This window comes from Pimephales promelas, chromosome 7 (genome assembly GCF_988280905.1).
Source record: "Pimephales promelas chromosome 7, fPimPro1.hap1.1, whole genome shotgun sequence".
Taxonomy (NCBI): Eukaryota; Metazoa; Chordata; class Actinopteri; order Cypriniformes; family Leuciscidae; genus Pimephales; species Pimephales promelas.
Window position 1 is genome coordinate 32,250,523 of NC_142775.1, and position 23,671 is coordinate 32,274,193.

The window sequence follows — 23,671 nt, forward strand, 5'->3', positions numbered from 1 at the left end:
GAAAAGTTCACCAAAAAATGTAAATTCTATAAAAAGATGATATTTCGGTTACACTATATTTTGACGGTTCCCTTTAGACATTTTGTTGACAAGGAACGTTGCACCTACGTCAACTAACTCTCAATATGTTTAATTAGTCGAGCATCGAAAGTAGACAATCAAAAGTATAACCATAGAAAAAGTAAGACCATCAAAAGTAAGTGATACTGATATTTGGCTGGAACGACATGAGAGGATATAAATGATGAGTAGTGACCATTTCTCTTGGACAAGTAAGCAGTATCAAACTCCTCGGGACTGAGAACGTGCAGACTATTTAAAGGGAAAGGGTGGGACAACCTTGCTCATCATCAATGTGGGACAGGTGCTCTGCAATGTTACAAAACTTGTAAATCAACATTTTTCGATACTAATTTGTGCATTTTTTAAAAATTTAATTGACGTGCAAAGAGGTGCAAAATGTCAAACCATTAAAATCAGTATTTTATTATGTGTGTGCAGCATTTGATTTTGACTACAGACTACAATGATTTTGTTATAAGGCTTGATCTGAGGCTAGATGCGAAAAGAAAAACGAATTTTTTTTTTTTTTAAAGCTGATTGCTCCATTTTAAACTGAGTGTAACTTCAGAAACTTCGATGTTGACTTGATCAGGTTACTTGCTTTTTTATTTGTTTCCATTTCATTAGTGCGAAACAAGAAAATTATGCAGTGTGTGTAGGTTAAACCTGTGGTTTTAACGCCCCTCAGGCAGTCAAGTCTTTAACCCCAATTACAGAGTTGAGGAGGGTCAGTCAGGACACCTTCAAACACATGCTTTAGTGCAGGTAGAAATCGCTTTCTTTCACTCATACACACTGCATCTAATTTAGCAGATATGTGGCAACGATTCAGTGACACACACTCATTAATAATCTTGTGTCTAAATTGTCACATTGTTTTATATCTAGTGTATTTATTGCATTCATATAAGAAGTGTAGATTTTTAAAGTATTTGAATGTCCTGTATATTTGTGTATCACATATGTGTACTTTATGTGTATTATATGTAATCGTTTTTGTCGAAGAGCTGTCCTTAATGTATGGCTGCTATATTTCTATATCACATACAAACACATTTCTCATATTAGTGTCTAATTCAGGGCTTAGCATTTCACTGCAAATCAAACGATGAAACGTCAAGAAATCATATTTTGAATAAAGTAAATAACTAAAACCCCTTAAAGCTGCTGACTCAAAACCCATTTGTTCACATTAGGGTCCCGTTCTACCGTGTCAGTTTATTTGTTGATAATGATCAGCTGACTGTACTTTATCCCTTAGATAACTCCTTCAATTGATGCTTTCTATGAATTCAGCCCTTTGTCATCGCCCATGACTTCACAACCACCAAACCAATGAGAGCCCAGCATCTCTCAGTGAGGGCGCTGACATGTCTGCATCACTCTGCTGCAGATAATGTTTAATCCTGCTCTATAAATAAACTCAGATCAGCCAGAGAGGAAGACAGTGTCTGTATGGCATGTGGGTGAATTCATGATCATGTGTGTGTTTGTGTCTGTGAAACGCTGTAGGCGAATCTGGCATTGTATAGGGTCTGTTTGTCGAGCACACTTGTGTGTGCAAGTTCTCCACCTGTTTGCCAGATGACCTAAATCTCATTCTCAGGGTGATAAATCTTACTTGCAGTCCCATTCACACCGCTAGATTTGCGGGCTATCCTGGTTGTTAGCTAGTTTAGTTTAGTTCTGCTTGCACAAATAACCAAAATGGTAACTCTCTATGTTCTTTCTTTGTTCTTATAGTGTTTTCTTACAGTGAGTGTAATCTGAAGGTATAATATATGTCGCGTGGCCTACGGTACCAGTTGTGGCACCTCGCTGTCATTCTTAAATCCTCATGGAATGGTAAAGTATCCATCATATGTGCACTTCAGAAATATTAAGACATCCAGGAACTCTTTGGCTAGTCATTTTTGGATGAATTCTAGTCATTTTCGCCTACTAACTATATAGTAGGGAAGTATATTAAAATGTAGCCATTCACAACAATTGACCCATTTCATATTTCCAGGGTTATATCATTTTTTGCATTCCCATTTGCTCCAATAGCAAAAGAAAACCAAAAAAAAACTACAATGTAATTTCTATGACCTTCTAAAAGTGGGAAAAATATAGAGAGTTCATCAGCTGTTGTATTTGAAAAACCTACACAACACAGTTAACTAGTTATCTGACATTTAATGGTAGGTAATAACACAAATTGTAATAATTGTAGATTTAACATCAAATCATTTGGCAGACACTTCCAGATTCAAGGTACATTTTTAGTTCATGCATTCAATGGAAATCGATTCCATGACCATGGCGCTGCTGACACAATGCTGTACTACATGAACTACAGAAAAATCCAGTTGCATAAATTTACACGTTTCTCAACTTGCTCAAAATCTCAGGACACCCTTCCACTCATATCACCGAAAATCTGCAACCACCATTGAAAAATCAATGACTTTGGTCTACCTTGCCACTACAGAGCACTCTATGTGTGAAGGGCCCTTAATGGCTCTAGTTGAAGTTTAACAGTGTGCCGGTGTCTAGCTGCGGGGCAATGACACACAGAGAACCAGCGGGACACATAACTAACACTCACAGAAATGCACGCTAAACTTTGATCTGTACCCACTCACTACTCCCATGTTCCAGGCTGTGCGTGACAACTATCGGTATGTACCACCGCACACCAGAAATCAAACCTCTGGCCACCCTGTCTGGCCAGACACTAGAAGATTATGCATAAATTCCAATCTATCTCTTTCTTTTCTTTCCTGCTCACTCATGTAAAACACAAACACACACACACTATACAATTCAAATTGGCTATCATACTGTAGCAGGGTCACCCAATGGTCACATATCAACACGTGACAAGACAAAGCCACATAAAAATGATACAGAACCACAGCAGTGGTTCAAGGAAGAGGTCCAGTAGACACTCCACTACCGCCACAACTCCAACATTACCATAAAAGAAAGAAAAAAGTAGAACCAACAATCAGTGCTGGAGGAGAGAGTGATATCATTGAAGTTTTTAAGGCAGTATTGGCTGTATTTATATTCTCAGTCATTCTGATCAGTGTTTGTTCCAAACATCAACTTCTAGGTTTAATCAAAAACACTTAAAGGGTTAGTCATCAACTGTTATCAATTACTCACTCTCATGTTATTCCAAATCCATAAGACTGTTACTCATCTTCAAAAAAAAAAAAAAGAGATACTTTAAATGAAACCTGAGCAAATTCCGTGCCCGAAGTTGCAGTTAGCCGATGCTTTCATGGTTCAAAAAGTTCATAAAAAGATAGTAAATATAATCCATATGGATTGAGTGGCTTAGTCCAAGTCTCCCTAGAGATACGATCACTTTATAATATATGATGGAACAGATTTAAGTCAGGCGTTTATTCACATAAACATTGATCAACGCACATATTTAGGCTACAGCTAATGAATGGTAAACAGAAGGTCAAACATGCTTGCTTGACGGAAAAGTGAAACCTATCCACATCCCATGCAGTGAAACCTAATTGGCCTCAAATCTCGCTCAACTTAACTGTAATTAAACATGATTAAATGATTAGAGGACACTGAAGTACAAATTGTACTCGTTCTTGTGTTCCTGGGAATCAAACACATGACCTTGGCATTGCTAGCACCATGCTCTATTGTTTGAGCAAAAGAAACAAGCTACCCAATTGGCTATTATTATGCGGTCACAAATTAATTTTGTCATTCAGCATGACAGACAAATGACTTGATGCTGAAACATTTCACAGAAGTTACCTATAAATTTAAAGCCACTGTTATACTGTCTTTGCAGTGCAAAACTGGTTAATTTTATTATTAAATATTGTCTTTACGCTACTGTTGTTTATATATCTGAGAGAGAGAGAGAGAGAGAGAGAGAGAGAGAGAGAGAGAGAGAGAGAGAGAGAGAGAGAGTGTGTATGTGTGTAAAAGGGAATGAAAAATATGGAAGATTTTCCACATAAAATGTGCAGCTTTGATTGGCAACTCAATCTGAATTTTTGTCAAGCATAAGTAAACATAGCTTTAAGGCATGATAAACTAGCAATCACCTTTTTATTCTGGCCAAAGTGTGTGTGTGTGTGTGTGTGTGTGTGTGTGTCAGCCCTGAGCAGATAAGACCGAAACATGTCAGAATGGAAATGATCAGGTAAGTGGAACGCAGACTCTGCCCTTTAATAAGACGCAGATAAAGTAACACACAGCTGTACCTCGGGAATAAGAAGTCGAACTCAAGACCTGTGCTGCAGGTTAACATCATAAAGTGTTCTTACCATCAGGAAGGGTTAGAGAAGATATATTTTTAACTGCATTTCATAAAGCTAAAAGGGACTCATATGGTAGCTAATCTTACAAATAAAGGTTCCAAAAGTATCTTTTATTGCCATGATGCCATAGAAGAGCCATTTTTGGTTCCCCCAAAGAACCTTTAACGAACATTTCTTAAAACCATTTTTTTTCATATTTAAAAGACCCCTTTTCCACTATAAAGAAACTTTCGTGTGATAGAAAGGTTCAATGAATGTTAAAGGTTCTTCATGAAACCATAAATACCAATAAAAATCTTTATTTTTAACAGAGTCATTTTTGAAAAAGTAGTCCACTTCAGTGTAATCTACTAACAAAACGTTGTTAACTACAATGAAACTACGTAAGCATAAGATAGCTTAGCTTTAGAAATAGAGAACCATCAGATGATTAAGATTATATCATTTATTTTTACAATTAGAGCAGTTTATCTGACTGGCACAAAAACTGAGGACCTCAGTTAATGGTGAAATGCTAAATGATTTATGTGATTAAAATTAGAGTGCTGTTAGCAATGGAAACAATGACATCCCCAGTGCTTAATGTTGCAAAATATAGAATGTAACAGGAGTAATTGTTATGGGCAAAGGCAGGCAGCCAAAGATATATATAGTCACTGTAATTGTGAAGATGGGCCAACATTTCAGTAGTAATACTGCATAAACTTTATTGTAATATACGCGTCACCATGCCTTGCCTTGTATATTAATGTCATAGAAAATGTATTGTTAAGCCTAAAATATACTAAAATATACTTTATACTAAAATCAAAGCATACATGATTTTTCTAACCGTGCACACACTGTACGCTCAGGTCGTACATGTGCATTGAATTTTGTGCATTAAATAGTTGTTCTAAAAGGTGGAAACACTGACCCCCGCAGAAATTTGACAGATTATATATGGAGCAGAAGGAATAACAAATTACTGGAGACTGCAACCAGGGTCGTAGCTAGGTTATCGTTGTTGCTGAGGACTTTTTGTCTGTCGCGTTTCCCCCCTGGATTGTAATCGCGTTTCCGTGGGGTGGAACGGTTGGAACTCTGTAAAATTGCCTTGCCCTTGGTGGAAATCTACAGATACAACTCTAGTTTAAAAGAATACAAAGGCACGCTTATCAGTCATAACTTTTGGAGAAAAATAGTGCAGACACTGGACAAAGCAGACTGATCTCATGAAATGGCGTATGTATGACACGCCAATTCGTATTTCCATTTTTGGTGTGCTATCAATGCGCATAATCGCTTTTCAGCGTGTTTATGAACGTCGTTGGCTTAACGTTACATTACTGCATATATAAATATATAACCTACCCCAACATTTATAAGTCTTCCCCTACCATCCTAGAAACAAAAAAATATCGCTCCCCAGATGTAGATCTACATTTTGTTTCGTTTCGCTAGGATAATTAACGGCGTGTACATACACGCGGAATCACTTGGACATTTAACGGCTTGGACATACACGCAGATAGCACAAAATGCATATAGATATCATGCCACTTGACTTGAAAGTGGCCTGTATGTTTACGCAAAAGTCATGATGCCATGTTGGACAAAGAAACTTTCTAGTGGGCATGTATCAAGCGCAAGGGTCAATCAAATGCAGTATACTTATAATACTACTTATACCTTCTGCAGTATACTATAAAAGGTTGTGTGTTTGGCTGTACACGTTTACGTCAAAATTGAAGTATATTTTGGCCTTTATAGCTGTTAAGATTGCCGTGGCAAACATTAGCATCAAATATTACCTTTCCAAATTTTAATTTGAGTAATGTCTTTTGTGCGACATTTGAAAAAAAAATAAATAGACAAGCTAAATTTGGTTTTGGAGCGACATAAGCTAAAGAAGATGACTTCACCAAAAAAAATGATAACCAATCATACTCATCACTGTTGCATCTATTCTTTGTTTTTCCATTCATCTTTTTATGCCTGTCCATTGTTTCGTAACAGAAAAATGTATTCCACCTCCCACACAGTCTTTTTTTTTTTTTTTTCATTTTACAAAGGAAATTGCAAAGATCTTAAAATGGGTACCAATGTTTTCAAGTCATTCAGGGAATTGTGTGTGGGGGAAGTGAGAGAGAGAAAAAGAAAATGTGTGGAATGTACTGGCCCATAATTTGGGTTTCTGCAGAAAATCTGTGCTGGAAATGCAGACTTTATCAACTGGTCCATCTCAGTGACAAAAAAAAAACAAAACAAAAAACATCCTACCTTCCATTTTAACATGGATCTTCACATACCCAACACATTTAGGCCAATGCGAAGAGATAGCTCAACTAAACATGAGGACAAATTAGGTTCCTATGACCTCATGCCAAACGCGAAGAGTTATGGTTTGTTCACTGATAACAAAGGCTTAAAGGACAACAAGCATGAACATCCGAGTGCTTGTCCATGTAGCTAGAGATCAAGCAGACATCAGTGAAGTGCCACTTTCAGGAAACCGAAACCCCAGAGTCAAAAACTATGACCAGTTAAAAAGAAGCCAAAATCCAGATGTAAAGCAAGTAATCCATAAGACAATAACCTGCTTCACTATACTGAGTCCTATAAAACTGCATTTCACAGAAACATATTGACTTTGGACAGGCCAATCTATTCAATAATTAGGTTTCTAAACGCAACAGATGTTGCTCTATGATTTCATTCCTCCATAGAGCCCCGAAGCACTCAAGCTTTATTGACTTTTTGGAAACGTATTCTGTGATAAGACTAAAACATCAATGATAAGAACATCAATGATGAGAAAAAAAACATCTCACTACTCTTTAACTAGAAACGTATGATCAAAGTCAGATCATTTCTTGACGTCCTTCTTTTTTTAATCTCCAGGCAGCAGTAGGAGCCGTTTCACCTGTGTATATACATGACAGTCAGCATTACAAAAAACCTAGACTTGCACAAAGACTTTATCTTACCAGAAAATGCAATGACAGGTCCCTGGCATAGTAACTTGCACTCAGTACATTCAACTCTCATCCAATTCTGTTCCATCACCAGCTATTCATGCGTGGCATAAATTAGTGTCATCTCTGACGACCTAGCTCAGCTGGGATCAAACACATACTACACTCTTACTGCAGACCGCAAATCTGCTCTAAAGCAGCTATTTTCTACTCATAATCATGTCGTTCCAATCCTATTTTCTTTTTTCTTGAAAAACAAAAATGGAGATGTATACAATATTTATTGTAGGTTACAATTTTTTTTGAGTTTTTGGATGAAGTCTTTTATGCTCACCAATGTTGTTTTTATTTGATCAAAAATACAGTAAAAACAGGAATATAGTGAAATATTACAGTACCATTTAAATGAAATATTTTCTGTTTTAAAGCATCACAGCCATAAAGTTGTGTTCCAAAATTTAAGTTGGTTCTTTGAAAAAAATGAGCTTTCAAGAAGATTTTGTTTGAGCGCAGTACCAAATGTTTTTCCACTAGATAAAATTTGTTTCCAATTTATTTCCAGTGCAGTAGAAAAGTTAAGGACCATTTAACCTTTTTGAATCATCTGCATGATTTTTTATCTATTTTTCCCTACGAAGTAAGTGCCAAAACATTTTACCATGTTCCGTTGCATTCCAAAGTAGAAGAAAATTCTAAATAAACCCAAACATAAAATTTTTCGGTCAAAAGAGTTCAAAAGGTGGCTAGTGTATACTATATAAGTGTTGAACTGGGATTATAGCTATCCCAAGTTTCATTTCTTCTTATTTACAGTTCAAGCAGGAATCGAGGTGTACAACAAACATTAAAACAGGTTGTACTAAACTCTCAGTTGCGTCGGGAACTGAATATGACCGAGATTGAAATTCTGTTGTTCTTAAAATGCTCAAAAGCAATAAATTATGCATCAAGTTCAGCATCACCCAATTATTGTACATCTGTCTGTCAAATCTCTAGCTAATAGATCTTTCAGTAAATGCACTTGACCTGAACTGATTTTATGTAATAGCTGTTCTGCACACAATGCACACTAAAGTTGTTTTTTGAACTTAAAATGTGTCATCTTCATGGTCTTATCAGTGAGATCTACAACTGCCTGGAAATGAAGGCTATCTGGTCATCGACACAGTTAACATGTCTCTGGTAAAAGTACACAGTACTGTTTCATCACATGACCCACATCATTTGCATTCAAATCTTGCTATTTCATCATCACTTGTACTGGCTTTTATCTCACAAAACATGTTATAAGAAAAGCATTCCAAGCTTAAATGGCATTTTGTAAACATTGTTCAGAAATTGAAAAGAACAAACCATGTGGAATGAGAATGCGTGTAGAGAATAATCAATATAGCCTAGAGTGCATACTATATATATGTACTGATTAGTGAGCCACACCCTGGAGCTGCTTATGGCTCTCTCTTCCCCCTTTTCTTCTCGGCTCCCATCCCCCAAACTCTCTCTGTACTCAAGGTATAGGAAAATGGTGAGGGGCCCTTGCATGAAGATTTCGCCTCAAAAGGCTCTGATCCTTAGCAGGTGGCTTTTACGTTGGCTAAAAAAGGGCATATTTGTGGAGTAAATCTGAAGTTACAGCTATACTAACTGTACAAAATTCCATTGATTTTTTTGTCAACCAGATAAAACTTCTGGTTTCAAAGAATCTACAGTCCCTTTCACACAGTAATCACAATAAATTACTGTAAAATGAACAGAACAGCTACCGGCAAATACACAATTATGCAGTTCAACGACGTTCTGGCTTTTTACTGTTAAGAGACCACATGAACCACACATGAAACATGAAATAACAGTAAATTCTGTTATGTCAGACATCACAAATGATCTTTAAATGCCGCGCCCAAGCGGCAACATTCTAATCTGAAAAATGAAGCCTACCCGGAAGTGCAAAAAACTGCAATACATCGAAAATCCGCTAGAGGCCGGTCCGAAAAGGGAGCAAATGTCCATAAAACCCATGTTAAAATGTCCGTTTTCACAGCATATATTCATGTATTTACAGTTTGGTCCCATGGACTTTTATTGTAATCTTCTATATATTCCATGCGCATGACAACTGTGAGGGGGTGAATTTTTTTCTAACTCGTTAGTTTAGATCGTATTTAGATATAAAATGTATGACAAATAAGGGCGGTTAACTTTGATTGACAGCTGATGTGAACTGAATGTTTGTCAGATAAACGATAAAGAACATATTTTGTTGATCCTGGAACAAATGGTAAATGGTACAGTCCGAAAATGTGTTCCTAACCTTATCCCTTAACCTGACCCATAATTAATCCCTAAAATCAGAGGTGAAATGATAGGTGAATAACACTGATGTAGAAGCACCTGACCCTATCTATAAGGCTAAACTTGACATAAACTGTCAACTTGACCCTCAAATCTGATTGGCATTTTGAAATGTTGTTCCAGGATCAACAAAGTTGTTCTAGGATCAACAAAGTTGTTGTTCCAGGTACATGTTGTACTTGGTGAAATCACATTCACCGTGAAAGGAGCAAGTGATTCATTTGTTTTATCACATACATGTTCCTGGATGTCTCCATAGCCCCATTGACACAGCGCGTTTATCCCGGGAAATTGCCAGAACACCTTCTGTGTGAACGCAAACACGACCCGGGATTGATCCCGGGTTGGGGACCTAGTAACATTGCCGGGATCAGTCCCAGAATGCGCGCTGTGTGAACAAAAGCCAGGACCAATGCCGTAAGGGGTGTGTCATAGTGATGACGGTCGTGCCATCGCGCGACACTGTTGCTCTTAGCAGAAAGTTTGTGTTCGTCATCAACAAAAAAAAAAGGACGAACTGGAGCGAAGCAGAGACCAGGAGCTCCTCACTATCCGCGCTGATCCTGAGATCGTTCACCAGCTTTGTGGAACGGTATGCGCGTGTACATGTTTTCGACGTGTACATTACACGTCTCATCCTGACGTCATGTGTCTTTCCCGGATTTTTACGGGTTGTGTGTGAACGCACTCACAGATCCCGGCAAATCACTGGCAGTAAATGAACCAAAATCAAACAATCCCGGGACAAATGCCGGGTCACATTATCCGTGTATTCATGTGGTATATGTTTATACTAATCTTTACTACTTTATATGTGTTGTATGGGTGTTCATTCTTTCTTTAGTTCTTACATTGAACATTTTAATATCAAATTCACTCCAGTGTCTGGTCTCTTGGGTAGACCAAGGGTTATCTGAAGAAAAAAGGCACACAAAAGACAATTAACAAACGCTCAACTTTATGCAGTAAAGATTAATGTTGTATCCATTTACACAAGAATATGGTCGGTGTGCTGGCTTTTAAATGCTAAACAAGGATCTCATTGTCCCTGGACAGCTGCCTTTTCCGGAAAACAAACTGAGAAGAGGGGGTTGGGGAGGCGGTCTGAAGAATCACACGTCCCACTTCAGAACCAGCTGCTACGGCCAACCACTAATGCAGTCTCCTCAGATCAACTGCCAAGTCACACACGTGTGCACGCTTGTAAACGAGACAAGCCATGAGCAAATCTCTTCATGTGCAAGAGCACAACACATACCAAGTTTTGGCTTGAGAGGTGGCCTCAATGGAAATTCAAATGAAGAAGTCATTGAATTTTGTGTGTGTGTGTGTGTGTGTGTGTGTGTGTGTGTGTGTGTGCAGAAAGGCACACAAAAACTCTTACTGGACTGAACCTACCTTGAATTATATCCGACCATGTCATCATTGTCGCAGCCTAAAGTACTGCCACGTCCATCTTTTTGAAGAACACACCCTTTTCCTCTCCCTAGGTAATATCTGACTCAAGGGTTTCCTTCTTCCATACTAGTACCACTATAATTCACTGTCAATGAGTGAATCATTTGGTTTCTGTGTATCTATCCAAACAGAAACCCTGTTTAAAACCTGTTGGAGCACGTCTGTTGAGACTGACAGCAGATGTGTGACGACATCATTGCTGGCATGTGGCGTCTGGCTTTCCTCATCCTCGAGATTTCTGCTGAATGGAATTCACTCTTATATCTGTTACTGAGGTGACAACGTCACACATCAAAAGAGATCAGACCCAACAACAAATCAAAGAACATAGATCTACAACAGCACCTGCTAAGATTTTAGGTCGAGTCACTAACCTAAATAGCAAGAGAAGTATGCAAATTACTAGCATGATTGATTGTTGGCCAAGAACTTAACAGAAGGAATAATTAAGATCAGATGAATGGATTACTGTATAAGAAAAAAGTGTGAGACTGCATTTCTGTAAAGTAGCATTAACTCTCAGCATTTTCCCCTTTTGCCTTTGAGCAGTCTGTAAAACGGTCCTGTGGGAGCCTGGTTTTTTTTTTACTTGCTCTCTTCTCCTGATTCGACGCTCAACAGAATTTACCAAGAGGGATCTCATTTAATCTTAAAGGGTTAGTTCGGTATTTTACACTTAAAGCCCTGTTTTAAGATTGTTTCTTATGAAATAGAAAGGTTAAGATTGAAATTTGGAGAATTTTACTAGGATAAAACCTGTTGGAAAGCTTCTTTTGCAGCGATTTTTGTGTGAGCATATCAATGAACACCCCAGACCACTCGGTGAGTTTCACGTCTTTGTAAACTAAAGTTTAAACCATTGTGTAGGTGGGGGCTGCTAACACAGAAACCTAAAAGTTTCGGGACAGCAAATTTTTCCAAATTTCAATCTTAACCATTCTATTTCATCAGAAACAATCTTAAAACAGGGCTTTATGTGTAAAATACCGAACTAACCTTGCAAAGACAGTGGGAGTAAATCTCTGAGTGTAGTAATTGCAAAAGAATAAAAATAAAGTTAGTGTTCAAGGAACAGCTGAGAAGAATTTCTATAGACTCCAGTTTTCTTGTGTTACATGGAGTTGTAATGGTCGGGTTTGATTTTAATTCAAATCAACTGAGAGATAAACTCAATTACATTGTAAGAACCCCTTATCAAACAGAGTTATTTCCAAATTCACTTGTAGAATTTGATTAAAGTTTTTTTTTTTACTTTATAGTATAGAATTTTACAAACATCCATTTATCAGTTATCAGACAGCATTAAAATGTTTATCGGTATACCTGTCTCAGACACATTCTTAATCAGAATTACTAAGGCAGAAACTATAAAACTACTTTTTTGCGACCTGTAATGTTTTAACAGGAAATGCATGTGCATAGTTGACCTCATGCCAAAATGTATGGAGCACTTATGCTGGATCTAATGTTAGTTCTTTGTTTCTCTGAGGGAGTAAACCTGGTGAAATGTGCTATTTTCGGGTGATTGACAGAATGCCTCAGGAAGTGTACTGCAGTTCCCTTTGATGGCACGCCATTCATTCAGAGAAGCCACAGTTCTCACAGTTTATATGATTAACCTACCCTTTGTCTCACACATCACAGGATATCTTGTCTCTCAATCTCATGAAACCATCAACAGGAAGTAACTGTGCCATACGGTCTTATCTCTACCAAGTATGATGTGGGGAAGCTTTACAGTGCAAATGTCAAAAAACAAATATGAGTGGTCACGCAAGGTTAAGTGAATGGTCTAAAGTAGGGATGCACCGATACCACTTTTTTGGAAAACGAGTACGAGTACGAGTACTTGCATTTCAGTACTCGCCGATACCGATACCGAGTACTTAATAAAAAAACAAAAAAAACATGATTTAAATATTTTTATATAGGCTACGGGTTTTTAGGTCCTTGATTAAATTACTTGGGTAACACTTTATTTCGATAGTCCACTTTACTAACTATAAGTAACTTTTCAATTACATGTCAACTATCTGTCATTAGAGTATTAGTAGACTAGAGTATTAGTACGATCAGCTTAATATCTGATAACACTTTATTTATTTGGTCCCCCAACAGACATTCAACTGACTATAAGTAACTTGGCGACTACAAGTAAACTTATTCTCCTAATCCAAAGCCATTCACTTTGAAATTGTTCCACACCAGTGATGCACGGGTTGATCCAAAATGAGCGGGTGCCTGGGTACCCGCAGTTACGGGTCATCCAAAAATATTTTTAAATATATTCGGGTCGCGGTCGGTCAGGTCGTTTGGAAAAAAATGCCAATTAAACATTTGTATTTATATAGTACTAGATAGAATTTTCTATGAAATATATAGGCCGAATTTATTTATTGGCTGAATAACTGGCACGAAGATGACACACAAGCTCAGTCTAAACAGTTCTCAGTTCTGTACTGGTGTGATCCGAGAACCGCTGTACCTCTGCGTTCATTACTATACGCGGATGCGCAGTATCAGCAGTATCAACAACATGTCTCAGTTCAGTGAACTGTTAGAGTTACTGGAGTAAAAAATAATTCGGGATATATTGGTTTATTTCAACTCGGAGGGACTGTCAGGCATGTCTGAAAGTGAGTAACTGTAGTAACTTGTGGATCAGCACTGACGCAAGACGTGAACTGATGCGAATGATTCAGTTCGATTTAGCGTACTGGTTCGACCGGTTCATTAAAAAGAACCGATTCGTTCACGAACCGGCCATGTCTATGATCACTAGTCTGCAGAGAGATGGAGGCGGCAAGAGAAAAGGTGAAGACTGGGGAGTGGAAGCTCCGCAAATACACAAATAGAAAGAGTAAGTGTGGGAGACATTTACCGAAATAATGAAAGATGATGACCAAAGTGCTGCCTTTGTTATATGTAGGCTACGTCTTCTTGCGATGCTGTGTTGTTACACGTTTATGGCCCAATGACGCTACGATGAGCATGTACTACTTTTAAAAAATACGGTCAGGAAGAGGGTCGGGTACAATATTTTCTTACTTTTTTTGCGGTCCGAGTAGCGGGCGGGTAGTTGAAAACGTTTGTAGTGTGCGGGTTGTTTATACATTGACCCGCGCATCACTGTTCCACACGGCTGACATGTCTCCCCTGAGCTGCAGCCGGAGCTTGGGGGTGGGCACTCGCCGCCTGTGATTAACCCATTTCTCAGAACATGGTATCGGTCCCCGGTATCGGGGGACTTTTAACGAGTACGAGTACTTTAGAAAATGTGGTATCGAGGCCGATACCAGATACCGGTATCGGTATCGGTGCATCCCTAGTCTAAAGAACAAGGTATAGTTCAGTACCTTAATTGAAAGTTAAATTGATCTCTTTTTAAAATGTCAAGTCTTTGTCGTAAACATCTGATTGTGGAAAACCTAATATAGGATTTTTATTCGATTAGTAAGTCCACATTTTTTCACGTTCATCACGCAACCTAAATGTAAGGGTTATAATTCTTCTGATTACAGGCCCCATCTTTACAGTGCTATCCTATTTCCTTTTAAAACAGGAAGTAGGGACATAAATAGGCATATCAAATTTTTAAATAACCAACACACAGCCTTTTTCATTTGTTAATCTTATGCAGGTGATAAGACAAGGGTCATTCTCATGCTTGTCCAAAATTCAGAAAGTTTAACTGTAAACAAGCCAGAAATAGGATGTATATTAAATCAACTTCACTTTCAATCATGTCCAAGCTCCACGTGTGTCTTTTTTTATCACATTCTGCTAATAATCATGAAATACCAATACAAAGTGCCACCTACAGAAAAAAAAAAAACAGTTATTTTTTACCAATAAAAAATTTACCAACCTAATGCGTATAAGACATGGGCCAGAATGTTTAAGCCAATTTGTCTCTTAAATCATTTATACATGCTAAAAAAATTGGCAAATTTGTTTAAGAAAAAAATATTGTTGGTGAAGCAGTAAAGCCCTTACTGTTGAATGCTACTTGTTGTGATTACAAAAGAAGGTATGGATTATGGATGTACACATGCAAAGATACAAGGAGTTGTGCTGAGGGAGCAGGAAAGATTCCACAGACACATCCACAGAAGCTGACAGAGGCAGATGATAATGGAGCGGGGTGAAAGGTGACACCCTCCTTACCAAATCCACAGAGAGAGAAAGACACAGCGTTTTGCTGCTGGACGAAGCTTTGGACAGCAAAAAAATCAGCTCAGTTTATTGAACTGCACAAATCTGATCAACTGGGTAAATGAAGAACAATGAAGATCTTAAAGATCTTCTTGAATATCCTGAAGATCTTAGATGATGTTTGACATGTGCAGCACAAAATGAGAATGAAAAGTGCTTTTTATGCTTTTTTTAATATATTCATGCAGTGTGAAATAGATTTTTGTGAATGTTGTAGGTGTGCAATGTTAAAAAGATCAAGAAGTCAAAAACTTCCTGTTACATACTTATGTAATAATGTAACACATTAGCATAATGCCAGCCTATGGTCTTCATTGGTTGATGGCGAAACAATGTCTACTTTGACCAGCCCTGAAAATCCACTTTGCATGCATTTCAAAAGGATGAGGATTAGCGCTGAAATAGATATGGAAAAAAGTATGCCATCGCTGCTGTTTGTATTATTGTGTAACAAGCGCTGCGGATATTCAGATATGGTAATAGGTTTTGTTTCTTACTCGTGTTGTAGCGGTAGACCAATGCCATCTGACCAATCAGAGCAAAGTAGACCAATCACAACAGACTGGGCCATCTGACCAATCAGAGAAGAGTAGACCAATCACAACAGACTGGGCCATCTGACCAATCAGAGCAAAGTAGATCAATCACAACAGACTGGGCCACTTGACCAATCAGAGCAGAGTAGACCAATCACAACAGACTGGGCCATCTGATCAATCAGAGCAGAGTAGACTGTCAGAAAGGAGGTGTTTGGAGAGATTGAATTTTCGAATTAACAGTTTTCAGACTCTTTGAGAAACAAGGAGATGTGCAATGTATATTATGAGAAAATTAGAATAGTTTGTTGACCTTGGTTGCATGTAAACCTATTGTAGGAGACATCCAAAACAAAATCAGGAATCTTTAAAATAGCCTAATAAAAAAAAATAGCCTAAAATTTTAAATTCAACGAAAAATGCTGTTTAATTTTTTGAAGTGAAACAGGATTTTCTTCACCCCCCCCCCCCCAAAAAAAAAAAAAAAAATATATATATATATATATATATATATATATATATAGAACGGAAATTGATTTTATCAATCACAAATTGATTAGATCAGGAAAAGTAAGAGCTACATACTAGAAAAAAGCCAAGTGGTTTGAGGGTAGGAGTTAAAAAAAAGAGGGACGTCAGCCGAGAGGTAAAGACGTTTTACTGGCAACGCTCATAATTCGATTTTGATAAATATTATTCCAGTTGTCTAGGCAATCTTTTTATCAAATGACTCTTTTCAAAATTAGAAAGTGAATAGGGTCTATTTTGACCTTATTTTGACTTAAATGAACAATACTACATTATATCCCAAAATAACTCACTATTGTCACAGTGTGAATGAACAAAATAAGAAAACATTAGGCTGCACATATAGCTATGAAGTCTGAGAGAACAAGTCTGAATGGACACATTCCTATCTCTATTAATATGACAGAAGAGGGGACAAAAACCCATCTGTCTGAAAACAGATGGCACAGCTGTAGTACCACAACAACAGCATCCATCATAGTAAGGTTCCAATGGCTGTTGTGTTGAGGTAAACTAAAATTAGCTATTTATAGGTTACTGATGATTCCTGCTAGTGAATATTTCTGGGTCAAGAGTGTAGTTTAGGTGGTAGGATAAACTACTACTTAATTCAAACCAGATTCAAAAAGAAAACCTCCAGTGCTGTCAATCTGGACACTTTATGTTTTTATCAAAGCATTTCATGTAATTACTGTTAGTTTATAGAAAAAAACGAATATATAAACAATATAAAGTTAAAGCAAAGAGGGTAATGGAAATGAGCTAGGTCTGAAAAGCTAAATAAATACTCTATAAAAACATTATTATGATTAACAAACATGACATTGAGTTTGTTACAAAGTTGTGTCTAAATGGCCACATGATCAGAAGGTCCCACAACCCTTTCTGAGTTTTATTTTCAAAAAGCTAAGGGTCACAGAATAAGATGTGTACGGCACTTAGCCTACTCTTTTAAACTAACTTGTTACCAGTATTATTTAATTACTAGAAAGTAGTCAAATAATGACTAGTAACTTGTTTACCCGTTTCATTAGTAACTAGTCACTACTTGTTCCAATTAGCTAATAATATGTATTCAGTTAGTAACTGGTGCATATTCTTTTGTTCTTTTTTGGTACTTGTGACTATCCCAAATTAAAGCCAATTTTTATAACGATTCACTTTTCTACAATTTACTTACGACTATTAAGTATTTAATTTGTTGCTAGAACCTTTTTCAGATTCACTATTAACTACATATTACATATTAGGGGTGGGAAAAATATTGGTAGACATGATAAATTAGAAATGTGTCAATGGGTAACGATTATAGTCTCTATAGCGGTTACGTTCACATGACATAGCAGTGTTGCGTCGTTATGAAAGTGTAGAATTTGTATGGGTTTTTAAGCCTTGCCAGTTTTTTGCCATTATAAACAGTCAAGCGCATAAGCCGCGAAAGAGAATTCAATTCAGTACCTGCTCCGAATTACACAAAATAAATGTTATTTTGTGTAATTCGGTAACTTAAAACCATTAAAAGTGCAGATTTTGTCCACATATACCAGTCCCTGGCTTCCCTATTTAATGTATCCTGATAAATTACACATCCTTTTAGGGATTTTAACATATTTTTTTATTTTCTTTCTCCCAACTCTGCTGCTTTTCCTCATTTAACTTACTGTACGTTTACATTCGCAAAGCTATCAACATGGCCGCCACATCCCAGAATGCAACACGGTGCCAAAGCCCTATTCATGTAAACCCAGTCAGCATCTTAAATAGTCGTAAAACTTAAATAGGAAAATCATATACGTGTCAATATATTGGATCATTGCATTAATAATCGCTACTCTTGTCCTATTGCTCGAAATTAGTTTCTTTGTTCTTATTTGATTACGGACGGTTTACTCAGTTATAAAGACCTTTCAAGCACACACTAAAAATTATATTGTGTTATATTTTGTTATTGTAAAATAAAATAAGTCATTTGATATTGTGATATATGATTCTGATCAAATTGCCAATACCCCAATTAAGCAGCAGCGCCTATTTTTAGTTCCTTGTAACTATTTAAATCCAGTATCTTTATAATACAAATTTAAATAGATATTAAGTCAAGTCAAGTCAAGTCACATTTATTTATATAGCGCTTTTCACAATACAGATTGTATCAAAGCAGCTTCACAGTGATAACATGTAAGTAGCACAACACAGATCAACAACATTGCTAAACACTAAATAAATAACCCCAACTGAGCAAGCTCAAAGCAAGCCAAAAGCAAGGCGACAGTGGCAAGGAACCAAAACTCCATCAGATTGGATGGAGAAAAAACCTTGGGAGAACCCAGGCTCAGTCGGGGGCCAGTTCTCCTCTGGCTTACATTAGTGGCTTATATTAGTATTTGTTTTATTTTACTTGTAGGTTACTTCAATGCTACTAGTAACATATCAAGTCAGATTAAAATCCAACTATAAAGCAGCAATTCTGACTAGTCATTACATATCACAACATCTGGTATAGTTACTAGTCTCATAATACAAGTATAACACGTAGCAATAAAACTGGGTGCCATGAAACAACTGGAATTACACAGTAGTCGGAGGCAAATTTAATATTGAACCACAGATTCAACGACAAAATTTACAATTATTTACAAAGAACACAAAGGCACAAGTACTAGTAGCCTATGTAATAAAAAATCGAATTGAATAGATACACTTGTAAAAGAAACTAGTCATTAGATTCATTAGTCATTACATATAAACTATAGCCTAGTACTACTAACGTTAGGTACTAGGATATAGAGTACTACTATAGTACAATAGTAGTACTACTATTGATGTGTTAATCTTCAGGCTGAATCAACACTGATTCAGTCTCCTGTAATGTCAAGACCTTCCTTACAATAAAACGCACAGAAAGAGTTCACTCGCCACGCACCCACCTGCACTGAATCAGTGCCAGTCATGCCCATGTAACCCATGACAGGGCCCTGGTGGTTTATGTTCAGCTGTGGAATAAAGCACTCTGGCAGACTTAAAATGGGGCACGTCATATTTCACCCAAAGGTGACACTTGAAGGCACTTAAATCTCAGTTCATGTGCCTGACTATGCACAGATGCGCCATTCTCGGTTATTAAAGCGAACAAGTACGGTCAACAGCACGAGAACCCTCGACCAAAGCACTAAAAGCAGATTCACCGGTGTCCGAAAATGATACTTACTGCTGACTTTCATGCTGCCGAAAGCCGAGGGCTGCGGCACGGGCTTGCAGCTCTCGGCGAAGGAGGTGGTTCTAGGCCGACCGGACATTTTCCAATCCGAAATCCCACGCGTCTCTCAGAGTAAAATACGCTTGTTTGTTTTGAACGAATCCGTTTCGACACACTGGAACCAGTTTATTTCCTACTTAAATAATGAGGAAAAATGGGCGAAAGCCACTCTCGACTGTCCGGGGTTCCTTCGCTATGGTTTTTCTTCAGTGAGCTCTCAACCGTCTCGCTTTCAGAACATTTTCCACCGGATCGTTTTTTCTTTGACCGTTACTATTATCTTCCGTGATGAAACCTCGGATGAATTCGCTCATGAATGAAGGTGCTCATGAAATTGGCCTTTTCCCAGTTTCCCTCGAACCCCACCGATCCTCGTCTCTCTCTCTCTTTCTCTGGCTGGGACAGAGATTTACACAAAGAACATAGTCCGTTTTCCCTAATATACCCTCAAATCGCGGATAAACCGGAGTGGTTTTTCATCACCATGCAGTATTTTTCATATACTGAGGTGGAGACTCAACGATCCAGTAGCACCAGCCATGGCGGCTTCCTTGCTCTAACCAACGAACGAAACGAATGAGAATTTTCCAATTGCCCAATTTCAAGACTGCTATCCTCGGCCGTTCCGACCCACTTAACTCCATGCACACGGACGACGTAATAAGAAATCCAATATACACACGGGTAGTTCAAGAAACGAGCCAAAAAGTGCAGTTCCTAAAGGAAACGGTGATCAAAATCCCCACGGTAATTCAGAAATTTCCTTTTTTTATTTCTTCTCCGTCGGTCTGTGCTCGTTCTCTTTGTCACTCCGACCGATTAACGTAAACTACGTAATGTGCGCAATGGTGGTAATGGAGTTGAACGGGAGCACAGACGGGGTTACGCCACATCGCGGCGTCAAGAATCGGAAACTGTGAACGCGCAGGAAGGCCTGGGGAGGTCTGAGCTAGCCAATCCAATGCCTTTCTTTGTAGATGGGCGGAGCAAAGGCGAGCTTCTGCGCCAATCGAATGCTTTTGTCCGCAGAACACATGGCGTAATTTGCCAATCTGTCAGAGTTCTGCAGACGTGCGGAAGTCGAAAGTGGGCGGGCGCGTGGGAAGACTGATTGTAAAATCACCCAATAAGCGTAACCGAGGAAAAGAAACAGTCCAATCCTGAAGAAGCATCAAAGGCGCAAAAGTAACCAAGCTGCACTGTTGCTAGTCAGCTGAGCTCCTGTGATCTATTCTGTCCTGATGCGTTGCCATTGGGCACAGTGTGATTATAAATCACTCTTGTTTTTCTACAAATATTTAATACTTATGTAATTAGTAACCAACTAAAACAAACCAAAGCTTTTATAATTAGAAAAGAAACAATGCAAAGTGATAGGCCTATGTATAAAATAATTATGAATAGTCTTTACTCAGAAAAGCATCTTTAATTGGAAAATTTTAGATTAAACAAAGGAAAACAGTGAAGAAACACTTGTCTTAAACTGCCAATTTGAGGACTGGACAAAATGAGGAAATTCACTTTGACTATTAACTCTGTGATGCATGAAGTTTTTTAAATCTTAATTAAATAAAAAAAAATAAGCAAAATATTTTCATCAGTGTTGTTTTTATAGGCTACTATTATCGTGTTTATTTTATTATTGTATTTTCAGTTTAAGTTTAAATAATTTTGTGATTTTTATTAGATTTATAAATATTTTAGCTTAAATTTATTTAAGTTTTGATAATTTTACTACTTATTTTATTTCAGTACGTTCCAAGGCAACATTTCTGATTTAAGTATGTAATTCATGGTGGAACTGCAGTGTTTAATGAAAACCAATAAGTAATTAAATCATACAATTTTACATTTAAATATATATATATATATATATATATATAATAAAAAACTGATGTTGTTGAATCCCTGCATTGTGTGTGAATATAAAATGACAGCAATTTATACATTTAATGTTTTTGAAAGACATGCAATGTTGAGATAACACTTGTTAAAAAATGAATGTAGTTCTATAAATCCAGTCATCAAATGCTGTGATTTGTGTTCAGCTCATGGCTAAAGTGTGTGTGCAATTCCACAAACCTGAAAGACCTTTTTAAATATACATTTTTACTTTTTGAATCGCACTGCTTTTAAACACATTAGTAAAGTTTTCAGACAATCTGCTCACACACCACTTTTTCCAACTAGCAGAGAAGTATAAATATTCAAATGCAGGGATGGTGTACATAACATAGACATGTTTCAGCTAAAATGTTTGCACATTCCTGCAGTGGGCTTACATAACATAGAACATAATTGCTTATTTACATTTCGTAGACGGGCAGATTCTCCTTTACCCCGCCATCAACATTATTGTGGTTCAGATCTACAGTGCATGCTCCATTTGTAACCAGCGTACTGTAAAACCTGTGTGTTATGCAGAATATTTCACAATGTGTGCTTCTTTTCTACTCTTTTCTGCAAAGTGATTTAGTTGCTTTGAGCACATTTTACAATGATGTTTCACAAATAGCCCTATCTGCAATAGAACAAGTGATGCAAGTTGCGATTTTCCCTTTTGCCTTAATGCAAATTCTTCCTGGGGCAATTGTGTATGCATATTTGCACACATGCACAGATTTGCACACATCATGATGTACAATCACAAAGATAAGCACACATCTCATCCCTTACACGGTCTTTTAGTATATGTGATCATGTTCATGTACACTGGAAATAATTATATGATCAATACATTTTTTTTTTAATTGCTTTAATTCTACTTTTTATGTTTTACAAGATTCAACTACTTTAAGTCAGTTTGATCTAGTTTAAGTTGAGATGACTTAAACATCTAAGTTGGTTGGACTTAACTGTTTGTATAGATGTTCATTGATAAGACTGATTCAATAAATTGAGTTTTATAGAGAAAACGAGTTTACAAGAGGGACACAAACACACAAACACATCCTTAAGTTTTTACACAAATGCAATAAAATAATTGGTTTAAAAAACACTGTTTAGACAAATAATAAAAGATGCAGCTCAAGTTCTTCAGTCACATTTCCTGCTCCTTAAAGTTTAAATTAGATAAATAAGGAGATAAACACATATATAACAGCCTTGGTAAACATATTATCTTCTATCAAACAAAATGGAACACACCAAAAATAAAGCATTCTGAAAGAGACTTACATTCAAACCAGTATTCACAAAATGTGTTTTCAAAGCAAATGTTTTATGCAGCACACAATAAAGATTTTTAATATTGCATGAAAAAGATTTATCAATTGGAAAGATTTAAGTGATAGCCTGTTGAACTGTAAGAGCAATTTAAAAAACACACTAAAAGCTAACTTCACAGCTGATTGTTTAAATGTTTCTTATTCTTTTTTTGACAAAATTTGAATCTTTTAGGTTTTGCACAATGTTTCTAAATTCAAATGTATGTAAATAGAATTGTAAGAATCTGTCATAACCTATAATTCTTTTGTTTGAATTATTGAAATGTATAAAAGGTGTATAGATACGTATATAATAGCTGTCTTAAAGAAATAAGTGTAAACAAATCTCTTTTTTTTAAACACAGGAATTGGCTCTTGGCGCTCACAAAAAAAATGGCTCGTTTTCATTTAGTTATGCTAATCAGAGAATATGCATGAACATTACTTTTATGACACAGTACATTATGTGCATTTGTTCCCCATTTCATAATAGCTTTTATGAGCCTAATAACTTTAAAAAAAGTGGTTTGACCATCAAGTAAATTAATAAAATATGTGTACACATCTTTGAACAGTTTTCAAACATGTTAAAAAAATTGGATTTCTTGGAAATCATTGATTAAAATATTTTTCAGCGATTCCATTTGACATTTGTAAACAAGAACTAACCATGTATAACTATTGCCAAGTCTTAAAGATGTCAATCATTTCAAAACATTTCATGTTTTTATGATTTAGTTAAGAACCAATAAGAATCAACTACTTAATTACAGTTTTGTCAACAATTCAGCCATTATGAGACTTTTTTTAT

At 36.9% G+C, this 23,671-nt stretch overlaps 1 protein-coding gene across 2 annotated transcripts in view; it reads right to left on the minus strand.

Moving 5' to 3' along the window:
* Window positions 1–20,485, minus strand: part of gsk3ba (glycogen synthase kinase 3 beta, genome duplicate a) — a 55,822-nt gene extending 35,337 nt beyond the window's left edge. Inside the window, exon 1 of one of the 2 annotated variants that reach the window (XM_039683165.2) lies at window positions 19,607–20,485. In XM_039683165.2, the coding sequence (XP_039539099.1) occupies window positions 19,607–19,694 (88 nt within the window). In that variant the 5' untranslated portion in view covers window positions 19,695–20,485. The remainder of the gene's footprint in view (window positions 1–19,606) is intronic. The other variant, XM_039683166.2, reaches the window with a different exon arrangement.
* Window positions 20,486–23,671: the final 3,186 nt, after the last annotated feature.